General features: G+C 47.7%; 1 protein-coding gene across 1 annotated transcript in view; it reads right to left on the reverse strand.

Moving 5' to 3' along the window:
• The window catches only part of KPNA4 (karyopherin subunit alpha 4), a 39,278-nt gene extending 30,667 nt beyond the window's left edge, over positions 1-8,611 (reverse strand). Inside the window, exon 1 of the mRNA XM_044288823.1 lies at positions 8,265-8,611. Within this exon, the coding sequence (XP_044144758.1) occupies positions 8,265-8,333 (69 nt within the window). The 5' untranslated portion in view covers positions 8,334-8,611. The remainder of the gene's footprint in view (positions 1-8,264) is intronic.
• Between the last annotated feature and the right edge of the window lie 3,907 nt (positions 8,612-12,518).

Here is a 12,518-nt window from a genome sequence, read left to right on the forward strand (position 1 = left end):
GCCATGTGCTCACCAGAGCTCAAGTGAGTGCTGAAGCTTCCCAAAACAGCTGATCAGAGGGGTGCCAGTACTCTGACCCCCACTGATATGATACTGATGAGTCATTAATATTTCCAGAATAACCGTGTAGGTCAGAATGCTCACAATATCAGTGATAAGTCTAGGCCCAACACTTCAGTACAAACATCTAATGTGGCAGATCGTGAAGAATGTACCACAAGTATAAAGGGCTACTCTGCCACAGCTTGTGGATACCTCATCTATTTACAGTAACCAGAATCAGATGCATGATAACCCTTCATAAGAGGTCCATGCATGTTCTCATTACACCAGGCTCACACCCACTGCAGCAGCGCCAGCCAATGGTACAAAACGCGAGCTTCTAAAATAATTCTTATGGATAAAGGAAATCTAAATTGTGTGATCTTTGTTTCAGGACCATGCCACATTTAAAGGGTTTCTTACTTTTATTATATGTAAATGTGCCTCTAGGAGCAAGGGCGTTGCTCCTGCACCTAGAGGCTCCCGTCTCCCAGCTCAAGTCACGCCTTCCAAGTGCCGATTGACAGGGCCAAGCATCATTCACATCCTTCTGCCTGCCCTGTGGAAATCTTGCAGCGCTCAGTATTCTGCGCAGGCGCGGTGAGGAAGCTGGCAGCCTGCTAGCGTCCTTCCCTCACCGTGCAAGATTTCACCAGGGCAGGCCGAAGGATGTGAACGATGAGGTTCCTCAGACTGCAGCACAGCACATTTCCTGCCATGTCACATCAGTGGCTTTAGGGACGCCAACATGCACAAGCAGGGCAAATCAACAGTAAATTGGGGTTTAACCTCTTAGAGGAGGCATTATAGGGTTTGGATAATTCCTTTAACGCCTAGGCCCAATAGTCAGCGACAGTGACGAGCCTTCCTTAACATCGCGGTTGACGCTAGGAACTCGTCCCAGTCGTGGCCTGCCATTGGCTGACACCCCCCGCCCGATGTTTTGATCTGCACTATGGAGAGATGAAGCGGAGGCCATGCGGGCATCAAAAGCGCCGCGGGTGCCATGGAGTAGGGCAACCTGTGAGAGGGGCCCAGGCATTATACGGTTTTGATTTTTTTATTATTGCAGTTTGAATTTATGTCTGAAGTAAATACAGCACACAACTCAGGCGACTAAAGAGCATTTTAACCCCTTAGTGACAACTAATTTTAGCATTAACATTTCTCCACCCTGTGTTCCAAAAGTCAAAACTAAACTATTTTATTTTTAAGGGACAAACTGCAATTTTAACAATTCTGTGGGGTTTATTTTACTGTATACGTTGTGTGGTATAACTATTCTAGGGGTCATTTCCATTATGATGCAAAATTTTGATTTTTCTTTCCTCCTGCAAGCTGTGAGCTCCCCCACTGCCCCCCTTCTCCACCAGACAGCTTTAACTCTTCATATCTTGGGCTGGGTATAATTTGAGATATGGACCTGGTCTTTGTTAAAAGCTGCCAACCTATGTTTTAAAACAGCATTATTTCCATTACATTGGGAGATACAGCTTACACACAGATACCAGACTTCTAACAGCTGTATCTCCCGACGTAGAGGAGACAATGCTGCGATTCTGTTTTTGGTGAGAAGTTTCCTTAAAGTCCTTTTTTAACCCCTTAAGGACCCTGCCATTTTTCACCTTAAAGTGGCCTGGTCCTTATGTGGTGATAATGTTAAAACCCTTTTACTTATCCAAGCCATTCTGAGACACATTGTACTTCATGACAGTGGTAAATGAGTCAAAATATTTCAATTTATAAAAATAATTTACCCAAAATTTGGAAAAAATTACATTGTCTCTGCTTTTAAAACAGATAGTGATACCTCCTAAAATAGTTATTACTTTATATTTCCCATATGTCTACGTCATGTTTCGATCATTTTGTGAATGCCACTATTTTTGGGGGACGTTAGACTTAGAAGCAAATCTTAAAATTTCAGAAAATTTCCAAAACCCACTTTTTAAGGACCAGTTCAGGTCTGAAGTCACTTTGTGAGGCTTACATAATAAAATAGGGCTATTTATGGGTGGTTTCTAAAACCTACACCCCCTCATCAAGGTATTCAAAACTGGTTTTACAAACTCAACCCTTTAGGTTTTCCACAAGAATGAAAAGAAAATGGAGATGAAATTTCAGAATTTCACTTTTTGGCAGATTTTCGATTTTAATCAATTTTTCCAGTAAAAAGGCAAGGGTTTAACAGCCAAACAAAACTCAATTTATTGCCCTGATTCTGTAGATTACAGAAACACCCCATATGTGGTTGTAAACTGCTGCACGGGCACACGGCAGGGCGCAGAAGGAAAGGATTGCCATATGGTTTTTGGGGGGCAGATATCACTGGGATAATTTTAAGTTGCCTTGTCACATTTGAAGACCCCCTGATGCACCCCTAGAGTAGAACTAAAATTAAAAAAAAAAGACCCCATTTTGGAAACTACGGGATAAGGTGGCACTTTTGTTGGTACTATTTAGGGTACATGTGATTTTTGGTTGCTCTATATTACACGTTTTGGCACTGTTTATTTTGTGTTATTTACAACGTTCATCTGACAGGTTAGATCATGTGCTAATTTTATAGAGCAGGTTGTTACAGACATGACAATACCAAATATGACAACTTTTTTGGTTGTTTTACATAAAGCATTTTTGAAGAAAAAAAATTGGGCGACTTATGTAGGGGCTCATTTTTTCGGTAGGAGACAACGTTTGATTGGTACTATTTTAGGGTGCATATGACTGATCACTTGGTATTACACATTGTGATCTAAGTTGACAAAAAAAAAAAAAGGCTTTTTTGACACTATTTTATCTTTTTTACGGTGTTCACCTGAGGGGTTAAGTCATGTGGAATTTTTACAGAGCAGGTTCCTACGGACGTGGCGATAAAAAAAGTTTACATATTGGGTATTGCCACGTCCGTAGGAACCTGCTGTATAAAAATTCCACATGACCTAACCCCTCAGGTGAATACCGTCAAAAGAAATAGAATAGTACAAATCTAACAGTCATCTCACCTGATCATGCAAAAAATTATCCCCTAAGATAATAGCCCAAAAAAAAAAAAATTATGGCTCTCAGAATATGGAGAAACAAAAAAAACCTCATGTTTATTTTTTGGGCGATTATCTTAGGTAGGGGATCATTTTGATCGCTTGGTGTTGCACTTTTAGCAATGTTTTAATTTTTTGGACGTGTTCACCTGAGGGGTTAGATCAGGTGATATTTTTAGAGCCGGTCGATACAGACATGGTGATAACTAATATGTCTACTTTTTTTATATATTTTTCTTTATTTTGGGAAAAGGACGCTTTTTTTAAAACTTGAAACTTAAAAGGGGGTGTCCGTGTTCAGAGCTGAACCCGGACATATCTCCATTTTGACCCAGGCAGCCCCTCTGATTTTGGCATCAGAGCCTCTCATGCACCCCTTGGCCTGCGCTAGATTGCGCAAGGCAAGGGCTATTTTGTTTACAACACACTGCTAGGCAGAACCTTCCACCCAGCATTGTGTTTGGTGACAGCTCTGATGGGCAGGCTTTAGTGCTGCCCTAGCCCGAATCCCGCCTATCAGTGCCAGCCCCATGGAGAGCCCGGTTTGTCACAGGAACTCTTGAAAATGACGTTGCCCTGCGTGATTTAGCGCAAGGCAAAGGAGAGCATCGGAGCATGAACATCTCCGATACTCAAGTCAGGGGGGGCTATCTGGGTTAAAGTGGAGGTATGTCCGGGTTCAGCTCTGAACCCACACAACCCCTTAAAAAAAATATATATATGGTTGTTACTTTTTTACTTTATTTTTTGTCCCACTCTGGGACTTCAACTTTTGGGAGTCTGATCCCCTTTACAATGCATTACAATACAGTACTTCTGTATTGTAATGCATTGGTTGTAAGGGTATTACACTTACAGCGTCCTGCCTGTGAGATCCAGGGGGCTGGATCTCACAGAAGGCAGCCACGATGCCTAAGGCAGGCATCGGGCTGTCTTCCCCGCCATTGGGTACCCATCACAACAACGCAGGGACCCGATGGCCACCCTGGACCCAGCTGGATCCTGCACATGCCGTGGTCAGCAGTGCAACGGTTAATGCGCTGGCATATGTGTTTTCACGGATGCCTGCGCACAAAGCAGGGGTCCGGCTTCAGTGTCTGCCAGACCCCTGCCACTGATCAGGCGGGCACAGGCCCTGCAGCCGTCCGCTCACCCCGCCAAACATTTACAGCGCGGGTCCTTAAGGGGTTAAAAGCCCGAGCAGAGCTTGGGCAAAAAACTGTTAAATGGTTAAAGATATATAGGTTAAAATCCAGCGATACCCATGCCTCCAGTCTGTAGTGCTCTCTACTTCCTGTTCTGGATTGACAGGCCAGAAATGTCAGCTTAGCCATCCACTGTTAAACAACAGGATTATACACCTAATGTAGGAATACAGGAAAAAAAATAAAAAATGCCTGTGCCATGGAATCACCTGCAAGTAAAGTGAGCATGTTCATTCTGTATGAAAAAGACTGATATGAACAGTGCCAGCCCACAGGTATATCTGCCCCAAAACCAGCCTCAGTAGATAGAGAAAGCCACTGCCATAGGCTTCCGACAACTAGCCCCATACTTATCTCTACAGACAGGCACTGGTGGAGAAGTCAGGGCACCATATATACCAGATGGTTGGCAGCTGGTCCCACCAAAATTTGCTGATTCGTATCTAAGGCCGCTTTCACACTAGCATTTTTTGCAGAATCCGTCATGGATCTGCAAAAACTCTTCCTTTACAATAATACAACTGAATGCATCAGTCATGAACACCATTGAAAGTCAATGGGGGACGGATCCATTTTCAGTTGTGTCAGAGAAAACGGATCCGTCCCCAGTATTGACAGGTCAGAATGTGATCTGTTTTAGACCGCTCGTGAGAGCTCTGAACGGATCTCACAGACGGTAGGCCAAAACACCAGTGTGAAAGTAGCCTAAGCCATCAGACAACGCCAGCTGCTGCTTCTATCTGTGCTCCTACATACCAGCCACATCTACAGTAGTTGGTGCATATGCACGAAGGGTCTACAGGAAGGATGCCGAACAGTCAACCCACAAACATGAGAACTTAGTGGACATTTTATATAATAAAGTCTCCACACCTTGTGGACTGTATTGATGGACCAAATACAGATACTGCCTGCAAAAAAAGCGAATTGGGCGTAGAGGGTTGCAGTATGAGGCCTTAAAACCCTATACTGGTGCCATCTGGGCACTGGACACTACAAATCTTATTTTAAATATTGCACATGTTTACAAATGTGTCACGAGATCTCGGAGCAGAACAGCCTGAGGGCTAGTTCACACTTCAGAGCGAAGCCGGCACAGAAATATAGCAGAATGGAAAGACTCGCACCGCTTCTGGCTGACAATCACTGACCGTGGCAATAAGGCCTCAGGGCTGTACCTCGATATGTATTCAAAGGGGTTCTGGATTTTAGATAAATCATGTTAATAAAAAGTCCAGAAACTTTCTATTACACTTTGTCTAATTTTACTGTTTACAAAAGCTGTGCTTACCATCAGTGAATGGAGACACCTGCCTGCATTAAAGGCTTTTTCCCACCCCAATCTTTCATGGCAGAGACAGGAATAACCCCAGTAAACGACAACCAGGGGCAGTCACGGAAGAGGCAGAGCGCCTGGTGCTCCACCGGTTCTGTAATTCCCCTAGCAGTGAATGGGAGCTGCGCTCTATGCGGTCTCCGTGAGTACAGTAGTAGTGCGGCTCGCAGTCACTGCTATAAGAGTCAGAAGTTAGAACTAGTGGAGCCCCAGCTGCTCGGTGCCTCTGCCCCTCCGGCCACTTCCTGGGAGGCTGCACAACCCCACTGCTTCTCTCAGCTGTAAGGCTGGCTACACTTTCCTCGTATCCTCTGAGCTGACCAAGATGGCTCCAGGGTGACACAATGGCCCATGTCTACCAAGCAGTTTACAATAGTTTGGGGCATAAGCCTTGCCACACAAAGCCATAGATGTACCAAATTTAAAACTTTTCAGGTCGTCTGGGTGTGGACTGCAAAGGGATGCTAACCAAATGTATTTATGAAGAAAGTCTTAAAATGGTGAAAACATACACTCGCTCGTTGCAGGCATATGAAGACAGGTGCACAATTTCATGTATTTGGTGCAAATGATGTCAACTTTCTCCTTTAAAAAGGGTCGTCACAAAACATTCTACATTTTTTAAACCAGCACCTGAATCTTAATTCTGTAACTGCACATAACTAAAAACGTAGGGCTCCTTCACACTTGCGGCAGGACGGATCCGGCAGGCTGGTCTCCCTGTCGGATCCGTCCTTCCGCTGTTTTGCCGAGCCGCCGCTCCTTCCCCATCGACTATAATGGGGACGGGGGCTGAGCTCCGGCGCAGCACGGCAAAAGCCGCCGGACTAAAAAGTCGGACATGCAGGACTTTAGTCCGGCGGCTTTCGCCGTGCTGTGCCGGAGCTCAGCCCCCGTCCCCATTATAGTCAATTGGGACGGAGCAGCGGTCCGGCAAAACAGCGGAAGGACTGATCCGACGGAGACCAGCCTGCCGGATGCGTCCTGCCGCAAGCGTGAAGGAGCCCTTAGTACAGCCAGTAAGCTACTCAATCTACCTGTACAACGCCACCTGCTGGCTCTTTTCCTAATTTTTGTCCGTCTCACTGGGCTGGTCGAACGTGCGCAGTATAAAACTTCCACTGTCACAAGCCATGTGTTATAGGAATAGACCAGCAGCAGAAAGGACATGCCCAGCAGAGTAAATAAATGGGGAAATCTCTGGATCCATGTGTGATACAGGCCTGGCTCTTTTTACATCAATCATGGCATACCCCTTTACACCTCATGCACACCATATCTGATTATCAATCCTGAAAAACTGATCCTTAAAATAGGGATAGCTTCTGTGGATGTCTTTCAGTATTCAAGATGGTTTACCTGTGTTTAAAGGGGTTGTGCGCCTATTGGAGGAGGCATACTTACCTGCTTCCTGGATGTAAATGTCCTGTTTGAGGCCACCGCTGGCTGCAGCAGTGACCTGCTCCCCTTGAGACATGCCAAATGGTCACCACTGCAGCCTGTGAATGGCAGCAAACAGAGTGAGGTCTACTCAGGGGAGGAGCTCCCCCCCCCCCCCCTCCAGTGCAGAATAGGTCATCAGTATGTGCTCAGTGGGGGTCCGACTCCCTAGGAATTGATGAGGCCTGGAAATAAAGGTTACTAAACCCACTACATCATACACTGCTGGGTAAACCCCCCTATAGCTTATTTTTGCACATTTTGGAATAACTTGTTATCTCTTTAACAACTACCGCTCACAAGCACGCCCCCTATTTACCCAGCAGTGGGGCCTGCAGGACGTGTACCCACTGGACCAACATGGCTGACCCACTGGTTGTAATATGCTTAAAGTCCCAAACTGCAGGGCGATGAAGACCGCCGGGCAGAATAAGAGCAGCGTCCTGCGGTTAGCCAGCTGCTGTAAAACTGCAACTCTCAGCAGCTGCCATGGCATGCTGGGAGTTATAGTCTACCACTACAAGGGGGCTAGGTTGGAGACAAACGCTGAGCTTCATTCCTGGCATGTTATCTCACCGGCCAGCGACGCGCGTTCTAGGCTGTGATCGCGGCCTGTGGAAGACCCTGCTTATCAGTGAGCACAGCAAGCCATTATCTGGAGGGAACAAGCACTGGGGGTGCGGTGACACCAAGGACGTCACCAGCCTGCCACATATGGATCTACACACAACACCTACCACTGATAAGATCACACGTATGTATAGGAAGGAGTGAGATCATTAAGTGATGGGGGCAGGGGACCCACTGGGAACACTACTGTAACCGCACACAATGTTCTGACCACAGAAGGACGCCCCCTACAGGCGGATGGGAATAGGGCAGGCCGGGATCCGCGGGCACACCTATACTATGAGCACTGGGCGACTAGGCCCAGAAACAGGCAGGCGTCTCCCGGGCCCGAAGCAGGGCGGCGGGTCACCAGGGGCCACTCCCGCACTGCGCCGAGGGAAGAGCGGGAGCCGCCCTCCTGAAGCTCGGACGGGAGCCGGTTCCCATCACGCCGCCGCGCCCCTTTCTCCCTCCAGGCCTGGCCCCACATTCCTCCGTCTGGCCCCGGCGGCTGCGACGTCACAGCTGGGACCGAAAGCGCTCGGCCTCGGCGCGGAGCCGGCAGCAGGCGGCGCAGGCGCGGGGAACTACCTCTAAGTCGCGGCCTTTGTTCTTGAAATTCTTCAGCCGCTGGTTATCCAGCTTGTCGTTGTCCGCCATGATGGGAGCGCCGGGGCCTCTCTCAGTCGCCCGTCTGTGTCAGAGAACGAGATAGCTCCGGGGGAGGGAGCGCGTGCTAGCCTCGTACGCCTCACGGAGCCCGGACCAGGACCGCTGTAGCAACGTCTCTCCGGTAAGCGCCGCAGCAACCCCGCTGTCCAGCCGCTAGTCTGGGCGGAATGCCGGTAACAAGAAAGCCTCGAACTGGTGAAAATGACTCAGCCCACACACAGGAATCCCCGGCGCTGATTGGTGGCTCGCTGACCCTGGGTGGGGCCAATATTGCGCAAGCCTTCCGGCTGCTGCTTAGTCCGCCGACCAGGTAGAGCGCTATATGAGGTCCGGTCGGTGGGGATAGGGGAGGGACAGGAAAGGCTCGGCGTGTGCGCATCACTTCCGGAGGTGTACTACGCAGGCGCAGCTGGGGGCGGGGCTGATCGACGGGATTGGTAATTTGGCTGCGGGTGTGAGAATGTATGCGAACTGCAGTGTTAGAGCGGTCTGCCCCGTCCAGTTACATATGTACAGGTGCTGTGCATCAGAGGGCCCTGCCCAAAAACGGGTCAGACCTCAAACTGCAGCGCTCAGACCGGTCACTATACAGGGGCCCAAGCCCCAATACATATGTGCCATTCTTAAAGTATCTGCCCTAAAGACACACACAAGCTCGCCCTAGGACTAACCACATATGTTACTTGGTGCATGGACACTAGCATACAGCGCTATATACCTCACACCCAGTGCCTCCCAGGTGATGTCTCCTCCGATGTAGACGGTTTCTTTCCCCATCTTCAGACAACTTCTTTCAACCGCATCTTGTCTCTGCAGAGTTTACCAGTCATCTTAGGTTCCTCACTTTTCTAATATCATCATCCTCCCCACCCTGGTGCCCCAACAGTATTATCCTGGTGCTGCCCAGAATACTGTGCTCCCCAATGCCCCTAAATACTATACCACAGAAATTATACTGCCATACAGATTAGTCCACCTATAGTCATATACAAGTCCTACTTATAGCAGTAATTCCCTTCCAGAGTGCAGTTCTTAGTAATACTGACCCCTACAATGCCCCCAGTAATGATACTACTCCCCAAGAGTGCCCCTTTTAGTGATAGTGCCCTCCACATTGTGCCCAATAATAATAGCCACCCAGCAGTAATAAGTCTCTCTATAATATTAATAAGGCCCCCTTGTAGTACTTATCCACCATTATAGTGTCCCCAGTAGTTATAATGTTGGGGGCACCACAGGAGGGCATCTCTGCGCAATTCTTCGTGAGTGAGAGATTGTACAAGTGTGCGGTAAAACGACAAGAATACAAATAACATGTATCAGTATTAAGATTGGGTAGCATGTACTATAACATTACATTAACACTGAAGCATATGGTACAATGGCTGCCTGTACATCAGATTGCACGTCTATTCATGTCTGCGTCTATAGAGAGAGTAGTTTACTCATTCTGACTGAGACATGGCTGACATGATTAACGTCGGACACGCATGTATACATGGAAGGGTTTCATGTGCTCCGGGCTGACAGAAGCAAAGAGAGGAGGAGGTCTGGCTGTCTTTGTGAATGATAGATGGAGTAACTGGGCATCTAACTATCAAAGAGACGCTTTGCTGTGAAGACATTGAGCTGTTAGCATGAGACCTCACTATCTACCATGTGAGTGTACACAGGTTATTGTGTTAGCAGTCTACATGCCCCCCTCTGCCAATACTTCAGCTGCCTGTGAAATGTTTCACATTGTGACTAGCGGACTCCAGACAAAACACCCCCAGGCTCTCTTTTTGATCTCTGGAGACTTTAAGCACGTGTCCCTGTCTTCAACTCTTCCCACCTTCACCCAGTATGTTAACTGCCACCCCATAGACAATAGAACACTGGACATATTGTATGCTAATATTAAATAGGCATACAGCTCCTCACCTCTCCCTCTCCTGGGGGCTCAGACAACAATCTGGTTTATCTCCAGCCTGTGTACAGACCCTTGTATGCAGAGGACCAGCTGTGAGGCGCACAGTGAGAGGATGGTCTGAGGAGACTGAAGACGCTCTGAGGGACTGTTTCAGCTGCACTGTGGGGGGTGAGCTCTGCGCTCCTCTTGGGGAGGACATCGACAGACTACATCAACTTCTGTGTGGACAACACTGTGCCAGTCATGAAGGTACAGTGTTTTTCTAATAATAAGCCTTGGATTAACCCAGAAATAAAGGCTCTCCTCAAGGAAAAGAAAATAGCCTTTAAATTTGGAAACAAGGAGATGCTTGGATATCCATTAAAAAAATGTGCAGAAGGAGCTGAGAAGGAAGATCAGATCAGGGGAAAACCATCTACAGGAAGAAGATGGAGGACCAGCTGCAGCAGAATAACACACGGGGTCTGGAAAAGCCTGAAAACCATCTCACTTCACAAACCGGGTCAAATCCAGACTGCAGCTGATTTGGGGTGGGTTAATGAGGTTAACAAGTTCTTCAATAAGTTTGACCAGATACCCACCCCTCCCCTGACCCAATCCCCCATGCTGCTCCGAACACCCCCCCCCCATCTTCTTCCCCTATCACTGCCTGTTTACCTCTTAGCAACCTACCACCACTCTCCCCCTTTACACCAGAGGGCTCTATCGTTCACCCCCCTCCCCACATGCCTACCTTGTCCTTCACCACACTCCAGGTGAGGAAGGAAGTTGGAACTACAGAAAATCAAGGTTCATAAAGCTGCAGGACCAGACGGCATCAGCTCCAGGCTCCTGAAGTGCTGCTCAGACCAACTGTGTGGTATCATGGTTCACAAGACCTCCTGTGTGGTACCAGTACCAAAGACCTCACACCCGAAAGACCTCAGCAGCTACAGGCTGGTAGCACTGATCTCACACTTGATGAAGACCCTCGAGAGGCTGGTTTTCAACCATCTTCGCCCCCTGGTGAGGTCTTCATTGGATCCACTGCAGTTTGCCTACCAGCCTGTCATGATGCCATCATCTACCTCCTACACCGAGCTCTAACTCACCTGAAAAAGCCTGGAAGCACTGTGAGGATCATGTTTTTGATTTCTGTAGTGCTTTTAACACCATCCAACCTGGACTTCTGAGGGACAAGCTGGAGATGGCAGGAGTGGACCACCACATGTCACATTGGATTCTTCACTACCTCATAGAACGCCTACAGTTTGTTAAATCTCAGAGTTGTGTCTCTGACAAGCTGATCTGCAGTACGGGGGCACCACAGGGAACGGTGCTGGCACTGTTCCTCTTCACCCTCTACACTGCAGAATTTTCCATCAACTCTCTAGGCTGCCACCTACAGAAGTTCTCTGATGACTCTGCCATAGTTGGCTTTATCACAGGTGAGGACGACTCAAGAGTACAGACAGGGGACACAGGATTTTGTGGACTGGTGTCAGAGGAACCAGCTCCAGATCAACGCGGGCAAAACCAAGGAGCTGGTGGTGGATTTCCACAGACACAGGCTCTCTGTTTTGGTTCCGGTGAACATACAGGGAACGGACATTGAGGTGGTGGACTCTTATAAGTACCTGGGTGTTTACCTGAACAACAAACTGGACTGGAGCCATAACACTAATGCTCTTTTCAAAAAGGGTCAGAGCAGACTCTATCTGTTGAGGAGACTGATGTCCTTTGGAGTGCAGGGGACGCTCCTAAAGACCTTCTTTGACTCAGTGGTGGCATAAGCCATATTCTATGGTGTGGTTTATTGGGGGAGCAGCCTATCTGTGCCTAAGAGACAGAGATTAGATAAGCTCATTGAGAAGGCCAGCTCTGTTCTAGGTTGCCCCCTTGATCCAGTGCAAGAGGGTAGGTGACAGAAGAACTCTAGCAAAATGAACATCACTGTTAGACAATGTCTCCCACCCCATGCACGAAGATGTTGTGGAGCTGGAGAGCTCCTTAAGTGACAGACTGTTGCATCCTAGGTGCATGAAGGAACGTTATCGTAGCTCCTTCCTCCCAGCAGCGGTTAGGATTTATAACCACCACTGTTCCCAGAAACCCAGTAGTGAATTTTTAAAGTCAATTCTGTGTTATGTTTTTCTTGTATTTTACTCTTTAATTTCTAATTACTCTTATTTTTGCTTCTGTTACGAATGTGACTACTGCTGTTATGCCAAAATTTCCCCACTGAGAGACAATAAAGGGATTTTCTTCTTAGAACATATAAT

The sequence above is a fragment of the Bufo gargarizans genome, chromosome 4 (assembly GCF_014858855.1).
Source record: "Bufo gargarizans isolate SCDJY-AF-19 chromosome 4, ASM1485885v1, whole genome shotgun sequence".
Taxonomy (NCBI): Eukaryota; Metazoa; Chordata; class Amphibia; order Anura; family Bufonidae; genus Bufo; species Bufo gargarizans.